The 25,986-nt window shown below is 39.3% G+C and overlaps 1 protein-coding gene across 2 annotated transcripts in view; it reads left to right on the forward strand.

Annotated features, from left to right (window-relative positions):
* The window catches only part of naa25 (N-alpha-acetyltransferase 25, NatB auxiliary subunit), a 254,605-nt gene that overhangs the window by 6,656 nt on the left and 221,963 nt on the right, over positions 1 to 25,986 (forward strand). For both annotated transcript variants that reach the window (XR_007957674.1, XM_052032311.1), the window contains exons 2-10: positions 5,783 to 5,868; positions 7,055 to 7,193; positions 13,551 to 13,669; positions 16,047 to 16,121; positions 17,441 to 17,548; positions 18,183 to 18,261; positions 19,155 to 19,266; positions 22,238 to 22,327; positions 25,598 to 25,770. Coding sequence is in view for 1 of the 2 variants with exons in the window: in XM_052032311.1 (XP_051888271.1) it covers positions 5,783 to 5,868; positions 7,055 to 7,193; positions 13,551 to 13,669; positions 16,047 to 16,121; positions 17,441 to 17,548; positions 18,183 to 18,261; positions 19,155 to 19,266; positions 22,238 to 22,327; positions 25,598 to 25,770 (981 nt within the window). In the remaining variant the exon portion in view is untranslated. The remainder of the gene's footprint in view (positions 1 to 5,782; positions 5,869 to 7,054; positions 7,194 to 13,550; positions 13,670 to 16,046; positions 16,122 to 17,440; positions 17,549 to 18,182; positions 18,262 to 19,154; positions 19,267 to 22,237; positions 22,328 to 25,597; positions 25,771 to 25,986) is intronic.

Here is a 25,986-nt window from a genome sequence, read left to right on the forward strand (position 1 = left end):
AGTGGAGGCCAGATCAGTGGGGGCGTTCAAGGAGGAGATAGATAGATATCTAAATAGTCAGGATATCAAGGGATATGGGGATAAGGCCGGTAATTGGGATTAGAATAGTTTTTTTTTCTTCTTCCCCCATTCCCCATTTCTCATTTCTATTTCCCTTTCCTTGGAGCAGACTCGATGGGCCGAATGGCCTGCTTCTGCTCCCTTGTCTTGTGATCTTGTGATTTGATTGGCATCCCATCCACCACCATAAACATTCATTCCTTCCTCCACCACCACCACTACCATCACCACTAGGACCTGCAGTGTGCATCATCCATAAAGTGCATTGAAGTTGCACAACTAGGCTATTCCCAACAGCATCTCTACTCAGAAGGTCAAGGGTATTACATTTCTGTGAACACCATCTCCAAAATTCCATACTATTTTGACCTGGAAATATATATCACAGTTACTTTGCCATCAGTGGGTGTAAATTCTGGAACTGAGCAGCTGCATCTGGAGCAGGTGTTGGTATCTCAAGGAACTGATTGAAATCTGAGCTAGGGACATTGATGCACTGGGTGTGAAGTCACCATGTGTGGTGGGGGAATATTGCCAGGACACATTGATCCAGAAGGCAAAATAATTGTTCTCTGTTGTCGCGGTCAGAAGTCTAAAAGATGATGTTACTTCCCCAGTGCAAGGTTATAAAGTTATAAAAAGTTAAAGCACGAAAACAGGTCCTTCAGCCTACCAAGTCCACACCTTCCATCAAGCACCCTTTTTTAAGAAATCTCAAAGCCAGAGAAGAATGGAGTAAGACCAGTGGAGAAAATTGCTGTGGAACAATATAATTAGAGAAGTCAGGGATAATAGATCGAAAGAATAGACTTCTAATGTTGCTAACAAGAGCAGTGAGCCTAAAGATTAGGTAAGTTTAAGAACCAGCAACAGCCAGCCAATAAAGTTGATAGGAGAAGACAGTGTGAAATAAGAAGTGTGAAATATTGTTCTAACTTCCAAAACCATATACAAATGAATAGCAGCAAAAATTAGTGTTTATTTGAGGGACAGGTGGGAGCAATTATAATGGAGGAATGAATGAAGAAGTGACTGTTATTGAATGGATTTTGGGTCTGCCTTCACTGAAGATGGCATAACCTACCAGAAATAGTTAGAAAATAAAAGTTTAACAGTAGTGTAGAAATATGTTAGTGAAGAGAAAGTCCAGGAGAATTTGATAGAACTAAAGCTGACAAAACCCCCCCCAGCCTGATTCTCCGCATCCTTGGGGGCTTAAAAAGGTGGCTACCAGGGCAGCACATGCGTTAGTGATCATCTTTCAAAATTCCTTAGATGCTGAAAGAATCCCAGTAGATTGGATTCTCCATTTGAAGAAAGGTGGGAGAGGGAAAATTGGGAACTATAGGCCAGTTAGCCAGTAAGGAAAATGGTAATTTCATTAAGTATGTAAGAAAATTCTACAATGATTGGACAATCAGCGTTGATTAATTATATGGATTTTTTTCAGAAGTCTGTTAGTTTTATTGAAGATGAAACTGGCACAATAAGTAAGGGGGAAACCAGTAGATTTTTAAAAGGAATTTTGATGAGATACCATACAGTGGAGGTTGTATGTTATCAAGGATAAAGGATTTGCTTTAAAAAACATAAAACAGCAGTAAATGGGTCAGATGACAGGTTGATACTGCTGAGGAACTCGAGGTTCAGAACTGGTCACTATATAATGAACCAATAAAGAGATCAAGTATAATAGACCCAGTTTTGCTGAAGGTAGCTAAAAGGCAAAGTGAGGTGAACAAAAGTCTGCAAGTGGATGTAGGCAGGTTAACGGAGTGGGCAATGTTGTATTATAATACGGAAAAGAGTAAAGTCGTTCACTTTATTTGAAAGAATAGTTTTTTTTATATAACAAAGTATAGTGCCATGGGATTTTGATAAGCTAGTTCATTAAGTACACAAGGTTAATATCCAGGTTCAGTTAGCAATTAGAAAGGTAGGCATCATGTTGACCTTTGCACAAGGTATTCGGTGAAGCAAGAATAGAGAGGTTTTGCAACTGTATAGGGTTTTCATTGCTAGACTACAGTTTTTGTCTCTGCACTAAGGAAGGATACATTTGCCTTGGAGGCAGACCTAGTCAATTGATTCCTGGGAATGGTGTTTCATCGGAGATAAGGTTGGCCTTTATTCACTAAAGTTTCAAAGAATGAGAGGTGATTTCCCTCATGCAAGGTTCTGATATGATCTTATGAACTTCAAAAGTCATACCTATTCATTATACAATGAATGGAAGATGCAGGTGTGATCTTGGTCAACAATTCTTTGGTCCAGAGTATGGTGAACTTAGAAAATTGAGGACAAACCTATGGAATACAAGGTATTCTAATCCAGGGATGGGGCATCACATTTCTCTCACATTTCCCCTTCTACTTCCTCCCACTTGACCTGCAGTTTAGATGATTCCAGGTAATACCAGGATTTCCACTAAAATCAACTCTTAATAGGCTCAAAATCTAATGGGAGTTGTTTTAATTTAATTTTTTGGGCCAACAGCTAACTTGCCCAATAATGAGCTATCAAAAAGTTATAAATCCATGGAGAATTTTTTTTCAAAAAATTCATTCTTTTTTCATTCTGTCACTTTCACACATCTGGCACCAAACTTTAGAGTTCCATTGTCTCCTTGTTTTGGAACCTTTACTTCGTATAAAGTGTCTGATTTTGGGGAAAGCTATAGAAATCACTCAATAACCATACAAGTGTGGGATTGTTAATTTTACGCCAGTTCTGAAAAATCTGAGGGTTGTTGGTTTTCTGGGAAACCTGGTTTACAACTTGGTGCTATTTGGCTAATGAACTGCAGCATGTTAAATCAGAAGTACATTCATTCTGTAAGAAAATTCATTTTGTAATGTAGGAGGAATGATTAGTAAGATTGCGGATGACACGAAAATTAGTGGTGGTATGGATAGCAAGGAAGGTTGTCTAAGGCTACAGCAGGATATATATATCAATCAGTTGGCAATTGGGCAGAGCTTTGCCAGATGGAATTTAACACCCACATATGCAAGGCAATGTATTTTGGGAAGTCAAAGCAGGATAGGACATGTACAGTAAATGGTAGGGCACTATGGAATGTTGATGAACAGAGACCTTGAGGCCCATGTGCATAGTTACATGAAAGTGGCAACATGGGTAGATAAGGTGGTGAGGAATGCATATTACGTACTTGCCTTTGTGGGTTGGGGCATAGAATATAAGAAACGGGATGTTATGTTGCAACTTTTCAAAATACTGCTTGGAGTATTGTGTGCAGTTCTGGTTGCCACACGACAGGTAGGATGTGATCGTGCTGCAGAGAGGGCAGGGGAAATTCACCAGGTTGTTGCCTGGATTGGAGGACTTCAGTTTTGGGGTGAGATGTTTTCCCTGGAGCAATGGAGGCTGGGGTGTGACCTGATAGAAGGACATAAGATTATAATAGGTTAGATGGTCAAAACCAGCGGCCAGTTTGAAGTTGGGTACAGCTTCTCATTTGATTCCATTAAGATTCAGAACTCACTGATTGAATGTTCTGAACAGCTGAGCGCTCATGGATCTGTGTATAAGAAATTTCCCCTCATCAGGCCTGAATGGCTGACATCTTTTCCTGAGACAATACTCCCTCAGTTCTAGATTCTTCATTTCCACAAAATGAACTGTTACCCTCCAGTAAGCCCCTTTTTAGAATTTTGTTTCAATGAAGTCTCATCAAATTCTTTTAATTATTTGTCATATTGTAATAGATGACACCTTTTGTATTATAAAGTGATGTAAACGAGTCCATGAACAAATACTGTAATTTACTCTCCTTCCTTCTAACAAAAAATAGGTGTTTCTATTGTACTCTTGGCTGGCAGGTGGTCACCACTCATGGACTTGTAAACTTAGGAGTTCCTAAATTGAAAGAGCTTCTCATTTGATTAAGTGTTACATCTTCCATTTTCTTCTCAAGATTGTGATGGGGGCCAATTGCTTAACTTTTAATCGGGGTTCTTGCTTCCTTTTGCAATCTAAATCAAAAGGAGGTGTTAAAATAATATTAAAAAAAAACAAATTTTCATCTCAAAATAACAGTAGCCTTCAGTGGTTTTATTAAGCATGCACACATCATGCAGTCTTGATGGGATGGAGAATTTTTGTTTCCTGGTTAAATCCATTCAAATATGACTATTCAAATATATGGTGCACAATGTATAGTTTGTGGAGCATATGGATCTGTCCATACCACCCACCCTCCAAGGTTTACTGTTGTCTTGGACTCTGAGGTTCCAATGTTCATCCTCTAACTTTACAATCTTGATTGGGTGAAGAATAGGTTTGTATTTGAATGGCTCAAACAAACTCCAGTATTGTGAAATAGAAACAGAATGCTGGAAACACTCAGCAGGTTGTGCAGCAACTGTGGAAAGAAGTTGGCACTTAGAGTCAAAGATCCTTCATCGGAACTGGGAAGTGAGAAAACAAGTTAAGTTTAGGTTGCACAGGGGTGGGAGGAGAGGTGGGTAGTGTGAGGGGAATATACTGTGAGGCTAAGGTTACCAAGGTCATCCCAATGTTTTTGGAGCAATCTGGTTAATAGATTAATGAGAGTAATTAGAGAGGAAACAAAGGGTCATGTTAAAGGTGTGAAAGGCAGGTCATTATGAATCCTGAAGCAAAAAGTGAAATGTTTGAAATGCCCAGAAGATCAGATTGTTTTGATTAAGGGTCTTCAACCTGAAACTAAACTCTTGTCTCTCTTTCCACAGATAGCGCCCGTGCTGCTCAGCATTTCTAGTATTTTTGATTTTACTCAGAACAGCATCTGCTATTTTTGTTATTTCCAGAACTGTGAAATTGTGATGCACAACAGATAGTTTGCCTCAGGGACTCTGCTGCGTTCCAGTGACTGAATTTTGATTGAACTTTTCAAATAAAAACTCATCAATCAGAGGTCTAGTTTTCTGTTAGAAAGAGCATAGGGGATGTGAAGGTTATCAGCAAGCTGGAAAGGAACATTGGAGTTGTGGAATGCAAATGAGCAGCAATGATTGGAGCAGAGAAAACTATGGCACTTACTTCTTTTAAAACAACCAGATGCTGATGTTTTTTGTTATGCATAGTTAAAGTAAAAGCTGTTTCTCGTGAATGGACTTCAAAAATGATTGTAAATTTTCCTGTTCCCACAATTGTGCTTCTCCTGTGCTCGAGGCATGATCACGTTAACGTTTGTGGTACAAAATCTACTGTTTCTTGTGACTAAAAATGGCAGTTCAAAGAACCATAAATGGTGAAAGTAAGGAAATATATGCTGTGTGTTTTTGTACACAAAGGCCATGGTAGGTCGTTTGCCTTGGATGGCCTGGGGTTATTTATCAGTTTCTTGCATACTGTGCTGTGTTCTTTGAGTGTTACACTTGCATTCAGTGAAAACACTCATCGCCAGCATTTCCTGGATGATGCTGGGGTGCCAACAAGCTCTGTGCTGTTGCATTTTTTTCTAATAACATTTTGGTTACATGAAAAACATGATGATGCTGGAGGAACTCAGCAGGCCAAGCAGCATCCGTGGAGAAAAGCAGGTGGTCAGCGTTTTGGGTCAGGACCCTTCTTCAGGAGTGGTTACAGTCTGGAAAGTTTGATGCTTTCTGTACTGCATAAGTTTTGCATTCCATTCTATTCCAAGGATGCTTATGTCCTCAATACCATTTCCATATTGGGATTAAAAAAAATTGACCAAATTCTCTCTGTTGGACAGATTATCTAGACAATGGCAACAACAAGATGGCTATACAGCAAGCTGACAAATTGCTCAAGAAACATAAGGACCTTCACTGTGCAAAGGTAAGCAAGCATAGCAATAGAGTTCTCAAGTACAAAGTAATGTATAACTCATTTGAGTTAAGCACTTCGGGATGTATACAAAAGAAAGGTCCCTGTTAAATAGCTGAGATTTAAAAAAAACATTTTCAGTAATCCATCTTTTCAGGAGATGTATTTTTTGGAAAATGTATTTAAGATGCATTGGGATCTGGAACATGATTGTAATCAACTTGCTAAGTTGTCCTGTACCTTTAAAGACAAGGCTCAAAAATGTACTATCAGAATGTATGTTAAATAGGTCTTTACAATAAAGTATTAAATATTATTATTCCTCTAAATATGACGATGCTTTTTTCCTGTTGTTTCAAGATTGAGCAGGGAATGGGAAAGTTGTAAATATCATTAGCTCTGTTTGCTCGGTGATTCATGCATGTACAGTATCTGCAAAGCTCACACTACAGAGTCTTCTGAAAGTTTGAGTGTGGAAAGTCAATTTTTTTTTAAATGACAAAAGCATTGTATCACTTCGTAGAAAAAGAGTACCATTCTGCTAAGATTGAGCTTTGTCCTTTTAGTGACATCAGATGAGATTCTTGGCTGAAGGTAATTTCAGCAGTGATTTGGAGTTCAACTGTTTGATCATAAAATTGAAATGAGCTTATTAGTCTCAATATTTTGATTTCAACTTCATTTTGCAATCAACATTTTGAGACTGTTTGCTCTTGGCTGTTTCAAATTTCCAAGTTTATTTGTAATTTTTTAAAAATTTTTGATCAACTTGATTACATTTGTAATTATGAGAAAACACAAAATAGAAGCAGATGTAGGCTGTACAACTTGTCAAGCTTGTGCTGCCGTTTGAAGGGTTATGGATGTGAACAATGTAATTGCTATCCTAACTTTACACAAATGATTATCTTTTGCTCTCGTGATGTGGATATTAGTTGAAATTTACCATCTGTCCCCTAAAGTTAAAAGAATTTTAAGCTATACAACATCAAAATGATGTGTAATTTGTACAAGTCTTCAAATAATAGTTGAACTTGTGAATTGAGAATATTGTGTTAGAGAAGCATCAACACAATGTTAAACTGTAACATGTATGTTTTTTTCCTTCCTGTAGGATATCAATGTGCTAAATAAGCCTGTGAATACCTTTTTATGAATGTAGAATCTTGACAATTTGCTCTTGTGTCTGGCATTAAAGGTTCTGAAAGCAATTGGCCTGCAGCGAACAGGGAAGCAAGAAGATGCGTTTACTCTGGCACAGGAAGTAGCTGCACTTGAACCCACAGATGACAACTCCTTACAGGCCCTTACCATTCTCTATCGTGAGATGCACAGACGTATGTTCTCTTGGAAGGACATGAGAAAAACAGTGTAATAGGGGTTGGGGAAATTGGTTGAATCTTAGTTTTGATCAAGTTAGAGTGTAATTTATCAATCATTGAACTTTAAGTACCTGCTGAGAATGATCTGTGGAATTTTTTTTCTGAAGATTATTGCAATTTAATTGTGTTCATTTGTTTACTGCCGTTAATCCGGTACAGTGATATCGACCAATTGCAGAGAACAGTCGTTAGGGATTCCTGGCACTATGTGTGGTATGTGCAGAACATTTTTGGCTTAGACACAGAAAGGAGGAAATACTGAGGAACCAGTTATGCCTGAGCTCCATTCTATTAACTGACGTCAGCTGTAAAAAGTATGTAGTGCATCAATAAGTGTGCAGAAGACACCTTTTAATATCTAATTATAAACAGTTTTTTTTTGAAAACCTAAGTAAGCAGAATATTTTCAGGACAAGGAGAAAGCACTCTGTGCTCATTCTAGAGTTGTCTTCTATAAAGCCATGGTGTTCTTTGTACTAATGCCTGTTGTTGTCAGCATTTGAACTTGATGAATATTTCACTTCTCTCTGCCCATACAACTATTTAAATAAAATATTAAATGTGGCAGAAGATCTTCAGCATTTATATTGCATTAAAGTCTGATAAACTTGACCACCTAAACCAAATGGGGAAGGTTAAAAAAAGTTGTGTGTATAATAGTGTGAGTGGATTACACTATAACATTGGCAGAAGTTGACAGCGACCATAAGCAAATGAGATTTTTAATGACTAACACAAATATAAAGTCACTTCTCATTTCTGATCTTTGTGTTTTCTAACTGACAGTCTTCAAAACTAAACTAGTCTTCACTAAAGCATGGTCTTTGCACATTGTGACACTCTACAGATGCTTCAGGAGTAGCTTCCAGTCTATGAGAAAGGATGTCTGTTCACTTCCATTAATCCAATTCTGCGCGCACAATTTGTTTATTACATTTTCACTCCCTGCCCACTTGAAGCCTTGTCTGAAGGATATCGATGAGACATGGCACATCACACTTTTTTTTTGCATTCTGCAGAAAAAGAATATGTACCATTACATGTGCTATAATATGTCTATAATATTTATAAATCTGTATATTCAGTACTTCAAAAAAAAATTGATAATCTGCCCTTATTTTGTCATTGCCAGCAAGTTTCCCTGATAGCTACATTTGCGAGAGGTGCATCCAGCTGCAGCTCCTTGCAGACCGTGTTAGGGAACTGGAGCTGCACGGGGATGACCTTCGGCTCGTACAGGAGAATGAGGAGGCAATAGATAAAAGCTACAGGGGGGTAGCCACACCAAAGATGCAGGAGGGTTACTGTCAGGAGAGGCGAAGGGAATAGGCAGATAGTGCAGAGAACCCCTGTGGCCGTTCGCCTCAGTAACAGGTAAACCGCTTTGGATTCTGTCGGGAGGGACGACTTCCCAGGGGAAAGCCGCAGTGCTCAGGTTGCTGGCACTGAGTCTGGCTCTGTAGCTCAGAAGAGAAGAGGAGAGTAATAGTGACAGGGGAATCTATAGTTAGGGGAGCAGACAGGAGATTCTGTGGACGTGAAAAAGACTCCCAGATGCTAGGGTCAGGGATGGCTTAGGTTGGGTCCACAGCATTCTAAAGGGGGAGGGTGAGCAGCCAGAAGTTGTGGTACACATTGGTACCAACAATGTAGGTAGGGAAAAGGATGGAGGTCCTGAAAAGTGAATATGGGGAACTAGGTAGGAAGCTGAAAAGCAGGACATCAAGGGTAGTAATCTCTGGATTGCTGACTGTGCCACGTGCCAGTAATGGTAAAAATAGGTTGATTTGGCAGCTGAATGAGTGGTTGAGAAACTGGTGCAGGGGCAGGGTTTCAGATTTGTGAATCATTGGAATCTCTTCTGGGGAAGGTATGACCTGTACAAAAGGGATGGGTTACACCTGAACTAGAGGGGGACCAATATCCTTGTGGGCAGGTTTGCTAGAGCTGTTGCAGAGGGTTTAAACTAGTTTGGCAGGGGGATGATAACCCAAGTGATAGGTCAGAGCATGGGGCAGTTGCTGTACAGGTTGATGCAGTATGTAGAGAGACTGTGAGGAAGGATAGGCAGTTGAAAGGGCAAAATTGCAATCAGTTGGATGGGTTGACGTGTGTCTATTTTAATGCAAGAAGTATCAGGAACAAGGGTGATGAGCATGGAATAGTACATGGAATTACGATGTTGTGGCCATTACAGAGACTTGGCTGTTACAAAGCCAGGAATGGCTGCTGGATGTTCTGGGGTTTAGATGTTTCAAAAGGCACAGGGAGGGAGGTAAAAGAGGTGGGGGAGTGGCATTGGTAATCAGAGATAGTATCATAGCTGCAGAAAGGGAAGATGTCCTGGAGGGATCGTCTACTGAGTCAGTGTGGGTGGAGGTCAGAAACAGGAAAGGAGCAATCACTCTATTGGGAGTGTTCTAATAGACCACCCTCCTTCTCCTCCAACCCCCCCCCCTCCCCCATCGCAACAGAGACACTGAGGAACATATCGGGAGGCAGATTTTGAAAAGGTGCAAAAATAACAGGGTTGTTGTCATGGGTGATTTCAACTTCCCTCATGTTGATTGGCACCTCCTTATGCAGAAGGTTCAGATTGGGCAGAATTTGTTAGGTGTGTCCAGGAAGGATTCCTGACACAATATGTAGACTGACTAGAGGAGAGGCCATTCTGGATCTGGTATTAGGCAATGAACCTGGTCAGGTGTCAGATCTCTGTGGGTGAGCTTTTCAGAGACAGTGACCACAGCTCCTTGATCTTTACCTTTGGGAGAGGGATAGAAACAGGTGGTATGGGAAAGTATTTAATTGGGGGAGGGGGAATTAAAATGCTATTAAGCAGGAACTTGGGAGTGTAAATTGGGAGCAGATGTACTCGGAAATGCACAATGAAAATGTGGAGGTTGTTTAGAGATCACTTGCGTGGGGTTCTGGATAGGTTTGTTCCATTGAGGCAGGAAATGGATGGAAGGGTGAAGGAACCATGGTTGACAAGAGATGTGGAATATCTGGTGAAGAGGAAGAAAGATGCTTGCTTAAGGTTTAGGAAGCAAGGATCAGACAGGGCTCTAGAGAGTTACAGGGTGGCCAGGAAGGAGCTTAAGAATTGACTTAGGAGAGCTAGAAGGGGGCATGAGAAGGCCTTGGCGAGTAGGATTAATGAAAATCCCAAGGCATTTTACTCATATGTGAAGAACAGGATGATGACGAATGAAGGTAGGACCGATTAGGGATAGAGGAGGAAACGTGCCTGGAGTTAGAGGAGGTCCTTAATGAATAATTTGCGTCAGTATTCACCTGTGAGAGAAATCTTTACATTTGTGAGGACAGCGTAAAACAGGCTGATAAGCTTGAACATGTCGATGTTAAGGAGGATGTGCTGGAACTTTTGAAAAACATTAAGATAGTTAAGTCCCCGGGTCCTGACGGGATATATCCAAAGATACTCTGGGAAGTGAGGGAAGAGATTTCTTTTTCAATCTTTTTATTAATTTTCAGATTAATACATATGACATCGGTAATTATACACATAATACAAAGAGATCGGGAGGACAATCATGACATATATAATCATAAAGAATAAAAAAAATTCTAGGCCCCACAGTTTCTTGGTAAACGAATATATTACAAAAAGAAAGTCAAAAGGAGAAAGAAAAAGATTTATTATATAAAAAAAACCCAAATCGAAAAAAAATTGTAAGTAATAAAACGAAACAAACTAAAACAAAAGTTTCAAAAGAAAAAAAAACTGGACTGATATTTCTCGACGAACAAAGAGCATTATTATGTCATCAACTCTGCTCCTCTAAATTCAAAGGTTATTGAAAAGGGATCTATATCATATGAAAATATTGAATAAATGGACTCCAAACTTCCTCAAATTTAAGGGAAGAATCAACAGTACCTCTCCTAATTTTTTCTAAGTTTAAACATGATATAGTTTGAGAAAACCATTGAAAAGTGGTGGGGGGTATTGGATCCTTCCATTTAAACAAAATGGATCGCTTGGCCATTAATGTAACAAAGGCAATCATGGGAAGAGATTTCTAAACCCTTGGCAATGATCTTTGCGTCCTCACTGGCCACAGTAGTACCACCAGATGATTGGAGGGTGGCAAATGTATTCCTTTGCTCAAGAAAGGGAGTATGGATAACCCTGGGAATTATAGACCAGTGAGTCTTACTTCAGTGGTGGGCAAATTATTGGAAAAGATTCTTAGAGACAGGATTTATGAGCATTGGAGGAGCATATTCTGATTAGGGATAGACGGCATGGCTTTGTGAGGGGCAGGTCATGCCTCACGAGCCTGACTGAATTCTTTGAGGATGTGACAAAACACATTAATGAGGGTAGATCAGTAGATGTGGTGTATATGGACTTCAATAAGGCATTTGATAAGGTTCCCTATGATAGGTTCATTGAGAAGGTCAGGAGGCATGGGATCCAGGGAAACTTGGCTGTGTGGATTCAAAATTGGCTTACCCATAGAAAGCAGAGGGTGGTTGTTGGTGGAGCGTGTTCTGCCTGGAGGTCAGTGACCAGCGGTGCTCCACAGGGATCTGTTCTGGGACCCCTGCTCTTTGTGATTTTTATAAATGAATTGGATGAGGATGTGGAAGGGTGGGTTAGTAAGTTTGCTGATGACACAAAGGTTGGTGGTGGTGTGGATAGTGCAGAAGGTTGTTGAGGGTTACAGTGGAACATTGATAGGATGCAGATCTGGGCTGAGAAGTGGCAGATAGAGTTCAACCCAGAAAAGTGATTCACTTTGGAAGGTCGAATTTGAAGGCAGATTACAGGGTTAATGGCAGGATTCTTAGCAGTGTGAAGGAGCAGAGGGATCTTGGGGTACAAGTCCACAGATCCCTCAAAGCTGCCACACAAGTTGATAGGGTTGTTAAGAAGGCACATGGTGTGTTGGCCTTCATTAACTGGAGGATTGAGTTCAAGAGCGCAAGGTAATGTTGCAGCTCTATAAAACCCTGGTTAGATCACACTTGGAGTATTGTGTTCAGTTCTGGTCGCCTCACTATACAAAGGATGTGGAAGCTTTAGAGAGGGTGCAGAGGAGATTTACCAGGATGCCACCTGGATTGGAGTGCATGTCTTATGAGGATAGGTTGAGCGAGCTAGGGCTTTTCTCTTTGGAGAGAAGGAGGATGAGAGGTGACCTGATAAAGGTTTACAGGATGATAAAAGGCATAGATCAAATGGACAGCCAGAGACTTTTTCCCAGCGCGGAAATGGATAACACAAGGGGGCATAATTTTAAGGTGATTGGAGGAAAGTACAGGGGGGGATATCAGGTAAGTTTTTTACCCAGTGCTGGGTGCGTGGAATGCGCTGGTGGAGGCAGATACATTAGGGACATTTAAGACACTCTTAGATAAGCACATGGATGATAGAAAAATGGAGGGCTATATGGGAGGGAATGGTTAGATTGATCTTAGAGTAGGTTAAAAGGTCGGCACAACATCATGGGTCAAAGGGCCTGTATTGTACTGTAATGTTCTATGTTAAATAGTGTGCAGATGGTGAAGGAGATGCTGTATTTGTAGAATTAATCTTGGTGTCATGAAATGAACATCTGTTGCAGAATTGAGCAGCACTGTCTGTCTTTTGATTCTTTCAGACTCTTTGAGCTAATCCCTTATTCCCTAGCTGCTACCATTCTCAGTGATGCCACCATTATTCTAATATCCTCTTCTAAAGGCCCTTGTGGCCTTAGGAGTTGGTGCAGCTTGTTCCCAAATATGTTCTGCAAATGGTTTCTTTATATCTGTACCTTTGAGGGCATTAGGGCCAAATCTGAAATTTTCTTTCCACTCCTAAATAAACATATGCTTGATGATCAACAGGAATTTTGGACAACTTTACCCTTCCTACCTTAGAGATTCTCAAGACAGTTGCAAGTTCTTTGGTCCAACTCGGGCAAGGTAGTTGAGTGACAGTCTGAACCTGGGACCGCTGGTATTTATTGTTCATCTCTTCTGCCTGAAGCTTGTTTTCCTCCAGGTGCTCCAGTTTCCTCCCACATTCCAAAGACATACAGGTTAGGAAGTTGTGGGCATGCTATGTTGGCGCCGGAAGTGTGGCGACACTTGCGGGCTGCCCCCAGAACACTATGCAAAAAGATGTATTTCATTGTGTGTTTTGATGTACATGTGACTAATAAAGATATCTTATCTCATCTTATCTACCTGGAAGATCTGGGGCATTTTTTTTTAAGTTAAATTAATATATTTGTACATGTTGAATGCATGGATTTTTATCTCCTTATGTGTAAAGCTACCAATGCTTCCCTTTTTCAGCTGAATTGGTCACTAAGTTGTATGAAGCTGCTGTGAGAAAAGTCCCAAACAGTGAAGAGTACCACTCGCATCTCTTCATGGCGTATGCCAGGGTTGGAGAATACAAAAAAATGCAACAGGTATTGTTTCTGCAGCAAAGACAGAGTCTTTCTTGCCCTGGGCAAAATACACCTCATTAAAAGTAATTGAAAATCAAAAACTGCAGATGTTGGAAATCTGATAAAAACGAAGTGCTGGAAATATTTGACAAGTTAGGCCACATCTGTGGAGAGTGAAATAGTTAATATTTCAAGTCAATAACCCTTCATTAGAACTTTTCCAGTTGTGATAAGTCATTGGCCTGAAGCATTAACTCTGTTTTTCTCTCCATGGCTGCTGCCTGTCCAGCTGAGTATTTCCACCACTTTCTGTTCTTATTTCAGCTTACTAACAGCTTTGATTGAGGATTAATATTCAAAGGTTCTTGTGTAATTTGTTTCGAAGAAAAGTTGTGCTTTCTTTTGACATTATTTTCCTTCCCTCCCCATATTCCCAAATCAAAACAAGTAAGTAGAAAGATGTATTAATACCAGTACAAAACAATTAAATTTAAAACATTAACCTGTCATTCTCTTTAGAACAGTACATCACAGGAACAGACCCTTTGGCCCATGTTGTTGTGCCAAACTAATTAAGCTAATGATGCCTAATTATACTAATCCCTTCTTCTGCCTGCACATAGTCCATATCTCTCCATTCTCTGCATATTCATGCACCTATCTAAGAGCTTCTTAAACACCTCTGTCATAACTGCCTCCATAACCACCCCATGCAGGGAATTCCAGACACCCACCACTCTCTGCTTATTTTTTAAAAAGTGCTTTCCACACATACTTTGAATTTTCCCCCTCTCACTTTAAATGCATGCCTTCTAGTATTGGACATTTTGGTCCCTCATGGTCTAATAAACTTCTGTCAGGTCTCCCCTCAGCCTCTGCTGCCCAGAAAAAACAACCCAAGTTTGTCCAACTTTTCCTTAATGCACATGCCTTCTAACCCAGGCAACATTCTGGTAAACCTCTTCTGCATCCTCTCCAAAAGTCTCCACATCCTTTCTATAATGGGGCAACCAGAATTGAATGCAATACTCCAGATGCAGCCTAACCAGAGTTTTATAAAGCTGCAACATAATTTTCTGATTCTTGAACTCAATGCCTCGACTAATAAATGCAAGCTTGCCATACACCTTCTTTACCACCCTATCAACTGGTGCAGCCTCTTTCAGGGAGCTGTGGATTTGGACCCCAAGATCCCTCTACACCAATGCTGTTAGGAGTCCTGCCATTAACTCTGTACTTTCCCTTTGAATTTAATCTCCCAAAGTGCAACACCTCACACTTGCTCATATTAAACTCTATCTGCCATTTCTGTGCCCATGTCTGCAACTTAACTATATCCCGCTGTATCCTTTGGCAACCTACATGGTCCACAAAGTCACCAATCTTTGTGTCAGCTGCAAACTTACTAACCCACCCATTCACGTTTTCATCGAAGTCATTTATATACATCACAAACAATAGAGATGGAGGTCCCAGTACGGATCCCCACGGAACACCACTAGTCACAGACCATGAGCCAGGATAAGACCCATCGACCACTACCTTCTGTCTTCTATGGGCAAGCCAATTCTGAATCCAAGCGGCCAAGTTACCATGGATCCCATGCATCTTGATCTTCTGGATGAGTGACCTTGCCGAATGCCTTACTAAGATCCATGTCGACAACATCCACTGCTCTACCTTCGTCGATCACCTACGTCACTTCCTCGGAAAAACTCAAGTCAAGTTAATAAGAAGTGACCTGCCCCGCACAGAGCTATGCTGACTGCCCCTAATTAGGCCATACTTTTCCAACTGCTCAAATCCTATTTCTAAGAATCCTCTCCAATAGCGTCCCTACTATTGATGTGAGACTCACCGGTCTACAATTTCCAGGATTATTTTTAATTCCCTTCTTGAACAAAAGAACAACAGTAGCTACTGGCCAGATCTTCAGGACTGGCCTGTGGCTAGGGAGGACACAAAGATCTTGGTCAAGGCCCTAGCAATCTCATCTCTTGCCTCTCTCAATAACCTGCGGCATATCCCATCAGGCTGTGGGGACTTATCCACCTTGACATTTTTCAAGAAACCAAACACCACCTCTTTATCTCAAAATGCCCTAGCATATTAGCATGCTCTACACTGATCTCAGTATTCTCCATGGCCTCCTCCTTGGTAAATACCAATGCAAAGTACTCATTTAGGGCCTCCCTCCCATCCTCTGTCTCCAGGCACCTGTTCCTTCCTTTATCCTTGAGTGGTCCTACCATCTCTCTCTAAATTATTGCTAAATTCTACCATGCATTTCTGTGCATTCGGCTTGATATTTAATTTGACCTAGGGAATGCACTCCCTGAGATTTCATACAATTTCTTGAAGCATTTAAGGTGCAATGGAATTCTCTGTTTCCTCTTAGGCTGGGATGGCACTTTACAAGATTGTTCCGAAGAATCCATATTATTTTTGGTCTGTGATGAGTCTGGTCATGCAGGTGAGTGTCCTTACTAAGATGGAAATGTTAAGTGTTTGGTAATGAACAACGAGGGGGGAAATAATGGGTGCAGCTTTCAGGTTAATACATTGTAGTTCAAGTAGAAACTTTTATTTAATAACTTAAATTCTTAAACAGAACAATATATTGGAGAGCTAAATTGGTATCACCTCGGGAGTTGTGTGTGAACGTCACATAAAATATCCTTTGCATATTGGGACGAGCTTTGGACTAATTTGCCACCTTATTTAAAGAGTCAAAAACAAGCATGTTAAAAAGGAACTCATTTGACTAAAGGTCATTTGTCTGTCATTTGCCCTGGAGCACCTGGAGACTGTTGATGTGAGTATTGAAGCAATAGCTCATCTCAAAGTACTTAACCCTATTAAAATTGGCATCTGATTTATGCAGATGGAAAACATAGATGCAAAAAATTTTTAAAAATGGAATTACTGTAGGAATAGTATAAATGGGTGGATGACAGCAGCCTTTAAAAGATCAGTGATAAATAATGTGTAATCAGACTGTTTGTTTTTGAAAACAAATCAATTAGGAATTAGAACCTTTGGAGAAGCTTAAATACTGTCAGTGGAAATGTAAATTACCAATATTGGTACTTCCTTCTTGAGGTTTTTATCAACCATGTTATTTAGAACTGACAAAAATTGCAGTGGCATAAATCGAAAAAAGACCCTGCTTTTGCACTGATTCCACACACTCTTACTTTGTTCAATAAATTCAGTCTGCCCCAGATTGTTAAGTAATAATTTTTAGTTTATCAATAAGCCATAATTTTCTGTGCTTGCTTTGTGAATTTACAATGTAGTCCTTTGTCTACGATGGTCTATATGTTTAAAATTTGTTGGCTGATTAAAAACTGCTGGTTGACATGTGTCATCATGGTTTAGTGGTGGCACCCAAAATAAGCCTCTTAGTATCTGGTAGAATTGTCATGGTCTGCACTTGAGTTTCCTGCTGAAATATGACAGATGGAGTCAAATTATTCGAGTTTTCTGCCTTAAAGAAGTGTAGCCCTTGACAAGCTGCTTGTTGGCAATTATTGAACCCAAAATACCTCCACAGCAGTTGTATAAGGGAGGGCTTATGAATGTTATTTAGCTGAACCCATGTTCTTTTAGATTAAAAAAACATGCATGATATGCAGAATTAATTAACTGTCTTCCCATGTTAAATGTACTAAGTTGATTGATGGTTAAGTGGTTAATTTAATTATGGAATAGTTACTTCACATTGTATTTTTTAGGGGACAAAATATTTATACTTGGGATTTGTTTTTAACTTATTTGTACTTTATGTAGTCCATTTCAGCTCAAGATGAGAAATTATCAAAGACAATGTTCCTCCCCTTAGCACAGCGGATGGTGGAAAAGATGGTAAAAGAGGACAAGATTGAGGCAGAAGCAGAGGTAAGAAAATTGCACATCCCAAATTGTGAATCCCAGCTTGGGGACACCTTATTGAGGTGTTAATTTCTTAAATTAATTTCTTATTAATTTAGATTAATAAATTAATTTCTTAAATTTCTCACTAGCCCTGCTATATTTCTATGATTAATGAAAAGAAGATAATAAAAAGAAGCCCCTTAGTTTTGCAGTTATTTTTAATCTTTTTGACAATTTGTCAGAATTTGGCAAGTCTGTTCCTGCATGTTCAGTTCACTTGCTGACAACACCTGTAAATGGCTTGATCCTAGCAACTTGCTTTAACCAGCTATCAGTGGACACTGGACACCACCATGCTTGACTCTTTTCCTTGTGCTGGGATGCTGCATTCATTTAGTTGTTTGTGTCTTGGGTTAGGGCCAAGCAGATGAGAAACAAATCTGGATTAATAGCTCACTCCTTGATTCTAACTGAAGTTAGAGCTTCTTTCTTTAACTATAGTCAATCTCAGAACCAATTACAATAAATCTAATTATATCTCCTGGTGATAAAAATTTTGAATTCATGTTTGGATGTATTGCTGTGACTTTGGTTGACTGACAGATAGAAAGTGAATATAATTTCTAGTTGTTTAACAGTTTTTGTTTATGGATAATAGGTGCAACTTTATTTAATGATTTTGGAACGTCTTGGAAAAGACCTGGAGGCTCTGGAAGTCATCAGAGGAAAACTGGGAGGTAAAATAAAAACTAATCTATTTGAAGAATTTTTGTATAAAAGAATGGAACAATATGATAATTTTCCTTCCTTACAAGGTAGTGATCACATAAGCATGGGCGCCTCTAGTTTGCAGACTCAATTATCACTGTTCATGGAAAGTGAATGCTGGCCTCCAGCTTTAATTGCAATTACCTTCTCAAGGCAATGATGCATCAGAAGCATGAAAAGTCAGTTGTGGTAATGCTCACCTTTGTCCTGGTTCAGTGCTGCCAGTTCAATGCATAAGAGAAGTTGAAACTGAGTATTCTGACCCAACTGCTGTAATTATTTTTAATAATTCTGTATAATTTAGTAAATATGTCCTTGCATATTTAGATCACTTGCTGTGTGAAGCTATAACATCTATTTATCTACTTGACCTCTGAGAGAGTATCTTCTTGTGCACTTCTGTGTCTTCAGTCATCAGTTAATTTATGGGAAGGTGATTTCCTCTTAGTGCTCTCTGAAAAATGCTACACAACTCTCTCAAATTCCTCAGAAGGAAAGAGGACAGTGTACTTTCCTCTCAGAGTTTGTCATTTATCCTGCTTTCTCATGGGAAGTGCCTGAAATTTGAGTACGATTGTTCCCAATTCTGCTTTTAACAGAGTATTTTGTTAGCTCTTGACTGTTATTCAGTAATCTATTTTTAAGACTCATTGACCATTTTTATTTTGTTTCATAGTTACCATTTTAATTCCATGAAGTGCTGTTTAGGTGAACTTTGCATTCTGTGCCTGTGCTCGTTAGAAATAAGACTAACAACGTACAGGCTTTTTCACTTTTGACCCCTGTAATCACTCGACCCTAAGCTGTGTTTGAGTCGAAGGAAATGTGATGGTTTATATTGAAATTTTGGTTTTCTTCTCAGAAAAACTGACCAGCGAGTTGCAGAGTCGTGAAATGAAATGTATGGTGCTGTACAAGAAGCTAATAAAATGGCCTGAATGCAACGCACTATCTAGGAAACTATTATTGAACAAGTGAGCAGGTTTTCATTTATTTAATCATGTTCTCACGGGAAATATTTATTGCACTTCCATTTGGTGTGAGCTGGATTGCCTTGCTATTATATATTCAGAAATCAGGTTGATTCAGTTATTGTATCCTGAAGGGTAATTGGACTTCTAAATTGAAGTTAATTGATGCTGCCCTAGCATTGGGTCTGTGAATTTTGCTAATTTCCCTGAACTTCAGACCTTTTGCAGGGATTAATTTCATGGCCACCAGATGCTTGCTGACAGCTCACCAGATTGATCATGTTCATTTATGAACCATGGCAGTGAATTCTGGCAGGTTATCTATCTATGGAGCCATTGCAGCTGAGGCTGATTTTCATTTAGTATCCATGATCTAACTGGGGTTGCAGTTCAACAATCCGAATAAAACCTTTGGCCTATTTCTTTCTTTCCTTCCTGTGATTCTTGTTATTGGTGCTGAAGCCAGTTATAGTTGATGCACTTCTGCTGCAGCTGTTATGGGCAGAGATGAGTTTAACTCGAATATTAGGGAAGTCACAAATAGGTTTTAATCTGTTTGACATTGATTTTTTTTTACACTGTATTAATAATAGGATCAATTTCTGGCATCAAATGATTTTGCCAAAGAGTCTTCAAACATTTTGCTTTGAAGGCCTCCACCATGTGCTCTTCAGTGGATAAGATGTAGGTTATTCTCAATGGCTCTGCAAATTCCTTCCCAGTACATTTGGGAGTGGGTAGTACTGAAGTAGAGCCACAAACAATGCCGTTAACAAACTGACACTGGTGCAGTCCTATCTGTGAATGCTTAGTGCTTTAATGGAAGGGAGAAATTTTCAGCTTTTGACATGATTTTGATTTTTGGCTTTTTGACTTCCTGGGATAACCATATCTTAAAAGCAGCAGCCTGGAATATCATTCAATAGAAGCAGGTAGGGACTGGCAAGAGAGCTCCTGGGGCTGAGGCTGTAGATCCAAAGTAGGATTCGGCTGTCCACCTTCGCCGCCACCCCTCTCACTCTAACGCCAGGCCCAGGGATGCACTATTGGTGGACCTAGGTCTGTTGCTGGCAGTTACTGCAGTACCAAAGAGTTCTTTTAAAGAGCAAGTAAAGGCTGGGTGGCCTGTAGGTTTCTTTGAATTACTAGCCCTCCATCTCTGCCACTGCCTCTATCTCAGATTTTATTCTTTGTTAGAGACGAATATATGAAGTACGGAGGTTAATGAAAGTGGATGGGAAGCAAATGTTACTTCTTAGGGAAGTGGGAAGTACTTGCCCTCTGAGATGGAGGTAGCTTTTATTTAAAGTAACGCATACCTGTTATGTGTTATTCTGAATGACTTTGACAAAATAAAACATGTTTCTTGTGAGCAACCCTTAGAAGTGGTTTGGATTATAAATCTGGCTCTCGCCACAAAATAACAATTTTGCACCACGGCATTATAACAAATTTCCTGCCCTGGTCAGCTAGCAATCTCTGAACTGGAGCCATAAGGGCAGTCCAGCAGTCTCCCATGTGCCAATTATGATGATTTCTTGCTGTATTAAGTTTTGACCACCTTGTCTTCAGCACTCTGATCCCTGAATATGCTTTTAAGAAATTTAAATTTATCATCATCAAGATCTCTTTCACAATGCAACAAAATGCTGATTATAATATTGGTCATTTATCTGATGGGTGCTGCAGTTATAGCATTTTTTCCGCAAGCCATGTGATACTTGCGTATAAGATTGCAGAGACTTCCCCTATTCCCAAGCCACCAGTTCCAACAGAGTCCTGTTTATGTTTGTACCCCGACCTCTCCCCCGACTTAGGGGTTATACTGACTTTTTTTTGCTTTAAAGTTTTTTGTTCCACTATGGTGCCATATTACTTGTAACACAGTAATCAAAGACTTAGTAAAAACAAGCTTTTGATAAATTCCTAATCTATAATTTTTTTTGTCAATTTCCTTCTTAGATTTTCAGAAGTTATTTAATTGGTTATCTTGCGTCTTGAGTGTTCCTTGTATGTAATTTGCATAAGCAATGTATATGCTGGCTTTGAACTTAATTGGCACAAATGTATTGGTAGCACAGTAGATTCCCTATACACTCAGTTATGATTTAGCAGCTAATTGTATCTAAGCATATTACCAAATCCATAAAAGTTTTATCTCCTATTAGTGTATTCTGTTAGTGATTCCAATTTAAGATGTCCTCTGCTAGAATATCTTGAATATATGATTGGACATTTGATTTAAAAAAATCAGTTGTAATAAAGCAGAAAATGTTGGAAATGTGCAGCAGGTTGGTCAAGATCTGAAAGAAAAAGATGAGCACTTTTCCTCTTCCAGATGCTGCCTGAGCAGCTGTGCATTTTAACATTTTCTGTTTTTATTTCAGATTTCCAATATTCGTGGTCTTTTTAAATATATACAGTAAGTTGTCTGATCCTCTGCTCATTACATGCTATAACACTCCTTTTCAAAGAAAATATTATTCTAACAAAGTGAAGATGTGATATTGTGAAATAAAGATAAAGATGTGACCCAATGCTTAAAGTGCTAATAGTCTTGGGTCACTTGCTGGTTGTTTGGCCAAGGAAAATTGGTATACAAGGTACCATCTCTCAGGCAATGAGCATTTTAAGATTGGTTTGTACTAAAAACAAATTTATTATTGTAAATTTCATCACACTTCAGTGTTGCATAAAGTGTAATTTATTCTTGTATCCAATCATAACTTAAAGAAAGGCAATCTGTTGGTTGATCAATTGACATTATTGCCATTTCCTGTTGGCTTTTTTCAGAATTGGAAATTTACAAGCTGTTGCCAACTTAAAACTGAGCTTCCCTCAACAAAGTAAAGTAGCCTGTAGTTGATCTCTTGATGTGCCAATGCATAGACAATTAAACATTGTGACCTTTGTATACATATTTAAAGGTTTGTTGGATGTGCAATTCATTGTTGTTGTTGTTGTTCACTTTCAGCCCAGATGACTGGCAATTCTACTTATCCTACTTTGATTCCCTCTTCCATTTGATTGATGCTGCTTGGACTCCACCCACAGAGGCAGAACAGTAAGTAGTATGATTTTTTAAAAAATATTTTTGTCAACTAATTGTGGTTTCTGTCTACAAAACCTCTATAGAATGGAATTAGAGGATCTATTTTCTGTAGCAAGGAAGCCAATGCGTTTAAGCATTAATGTATCTACAATTGTGGAATTATATATTTTGGAACAAAGCAGATTCCCACAAAGTTTTAGGATTGTATAAAATAATAATGGATTTCGTGCATCCATACATTTACAAGAATATAATACAGTAAAACTTTGATGTTCTGCTGTCACATTCTTCACAAATCCCAACCGTTTGGCATCTGGCTCACAGGATCCCAGTTCCTGAGAGTTAAGCTCCCTTTAAACTCTCTAAGGCTCCAGTTACCACACAGAACCAAAATTTACCAGGGTACCAGTTCCTGCACTCACTTTAAACTCTTTGGAGCCCTCGTTCAGTTAATCCCTGTAAGGTTAGCAGGTTCACTGAGAAATTTATTATACTACTGTTTAACATCTTAAAAAAAAAGAATTAAAAGTGTTCCTGGCTATTAACAGGAGTAATATCCAATAGTGTGAAGAAAGGTCTTGACCTGAAACATTGACAGCCTGCTTTTCTTCACGGATGCTGCCTAGCCTGCTGAGCTCCTCCAGCATCATAGTGTTTTTCATGTAGATTCCAGCATCTGCAGTCCTTTGTTTCTCTAGTCTGGAAAATCTGCCAGTTACCACCACGAAAATCCTGACTTCAGTACTGGATTATCACAGTCTTACTGTATTGCTCAAAACAAAGTCGCATTAATGATGTTGTCGCAACTATTCTTTCCCTGTTTGATACTTGTACACAAGTAGTAGGGTGGAATCTATAAATATAATTCCATGCCCTCTCGTGGTGAAAAGAGCTGAAAAATTGTAGGGTTGAATGCTTGAATATTGATGCTTCACATAGGGGAAAAGCAAACTTCAGTGAAAATCTTGTGTGCCTGTGATGCCACTACAAGTAAGTTTTTCACTGCACCTGTGCATACATGTGCATATGACAATAAACAACTTTGACTTTGTATACTGGCTATCACCTGGCTATATGCAGCAGCATGCTGCCCACTTTCTGTCATTGTTACAAATTTAGATCACAAGTTGAATGGTACAGACTACTGCTAGTAGACCCTGTACTTCCTGTGTTGTCAAGTTAACCATCCAGTATCTACTAATATAATGGGCCTGGCCTTGCTGGATCTGGCTCACTGCTTGAGACTCCTAGCCATCAAGTGATCTGGATGCAAAATATTGACCCCTGTGACCCTCGATAGCAAAGGTTTTGCAATAAGATATCTTTATAAGTCACATGTACATGGAAACACAGTGAAATGTATCTTTACGTAGAGGTTCTGGGGGCAGCCCGCAAGTGTCGCCACACTTCCGGCGCCAGCATAGCATGCCCACAACTTCCTAACCTGTACATTTTTGGAATGTGGGAGGAAACTGGAGCACCCGGAGGAACCCCGTGCAGACACAGGGAGAACATACAAACTCCTTATAGACAGCAGCCGGAATTGAACACAGGTCGCTGTAATAGCGTTACACTAACCACTACACTACCGTGGCTTGGATTGCATACTCTAGTCCCTGGAATGGCCTGACCTCTGATATTCAGAGACATTTAAAACCTATTACTGCAATTGTAAATGTTTAAAAAAAAATTAGCAACAATTAAACATTTAAAAATGATTAGAACATTAAAGAATAATTAAACAACATTTAAAAAGCTAGTAGACGAATAAAGATAACTTTCCTCCTCATCACCAGGCTGGCATCCCCATTCAAATGAATGGACACTCTGCACTTAGGCCAATTATGACTGGATTAGGATCACAGAAAGAGATTCCCCATGTGAAATCCAGCGATGAAACAGTGTGATAGAAGCACTTTTATCTGCCACTCAGTCATTCTTAGGTGTTTTTCGTTCAACCATACTTGTTGGACTCCCAAGGAGCTGGGGTTAGCACCATATTCACCTCAATACTGTAACTATGGAGATAACAATGCATTCTCCTTGATGATTCCATAACACAACAGCCAAAAAAAATAGACTGTACAATGTCAAAAATCACTGATATTTACACCACTACTGCAATTTTTATTCTATTGGTCAGCTTGTGCATGGAAGAAACAAATTTGCACAATTTAATTTTTCACCTTGGGTCAAAAGTGTTGTTCGATATTTGTGTTGTATGGGGTTTGATCCATTTTGATCCTATTATGATCATTATCCCAATAACCATCCCTGCTGAGCTCATCTCAGCTAGAAAGGGCATGAATGATCATTGAAATCTACAATATAATTTTCATTGCTGAAGACATGCTTGTTCAGGTATCCATTTGATAATGTCACCATTTTTCTGCCTTGACATGAATAGTAATTAGCTAAATAGCAGCATGTATATTACACATTACAATCAGGATAATTGTGTCAGCATTGTTAGCAAACAGTTCTTAATTGTGAGACTTCAAAGTTTTCTACTTTGTTGGATGTCCATGCACCATTGGAGATCTGTCAATATGCACCACAGTTGACCAAAAGGTGAATGGGTCCTTGTGGTTGTGTCTCATTTTCTCCCCTTGCCTGAGGGGAAGTGTCTTCTGACAAAACACTCAAAACTAGTAACTAACATAAGCAATTGTAACCAAGGCCTTGTTTCTTTTACTTTTAGTCTTAGAACTGTAACATGTTCCCCTGTAAATATTTTAAAACATAAAGATGTATTTAACTCGTCTCTTTATTGATCACATTTGCGTTTTTAATTTGTCACCCACTTGTTGGGTCAGGACTAGTCAGCAGTAATAACTTTGTCTTGTCAGTGCTACTCCATCTAGACCATTTGTTTGACTAGTCCATCCAGATGTGACCATTTTCAGTTTCTGCTACATCCAGATCTAATGTGACATTTTAATCATTCACCAGTCAATCTGATTCATCATTTGACTGGTTCCTCTGAATCAAAATCCACATCAATACATATTGTGGAGTTTTATCATACAACAGAGAAGAGTTCTGAATGGTTCACTTGAAATATCAATGAGAATTATACATTGGATGTCCTTGAACTGTGCAATATTTTTGCAAATATCCCTTTGTGTTTAGTGTTGGTTCATTACTGAGTCTGCTTATCTGGTGTCAACCATGAGCAAAGACCCCTGGAATCAGTGGTCAACTGTATGAAGTGCAGGCTGCTTTTTTTTTTGTGTGGTAAAAACATAGGGGTAGAATAAAAGTCCTTTTCTCTCTGCATAGCTCTCTGGAGGGTCCGGTCACCTGCCTTGTACAGGAGGCCATAAACTTTGTGGAGGAGAGAATTTTGAATGAGGAACCAAAGGGCTCCCGCCGTCTGAGGGGACCATACCTGGCTAAACTTGAATTAATAAGACGGCTGAGAGAAAGGGGTACCAATGATGAACACAAACTTGGTGAGTGGTTAATAATTTACTGGATGTAAATTCATCCTTTTGTCAACATGTCAACTATCTAAAATTATCATGGAGAGTGAAGAACAAATTTCCTTATAGCTTTCTTGAAGCATGTTATAATCCATGTTAACATCTGGGTAGGAGAGGTTTGAGGTTAGCTATGATGCCTTTCAAGGTCAAAGAGTCTCCCAATAGTAAATATGGATTTGAAGACAA

This window comes from Pristis pectinata, chromosome 17 (assembly GCF_009764475.1).
Source record: "Pristis pectinata isolate sPriPec2 chromosome 17, sPriPec2.1.pri, whole genome shotgun sequence".
NCBI lineage: Eukaryota > Metazoa > Chordata > Chondrichthyes > Rhinopristiformes > Pristidae > Pristis > Pristis pectinata.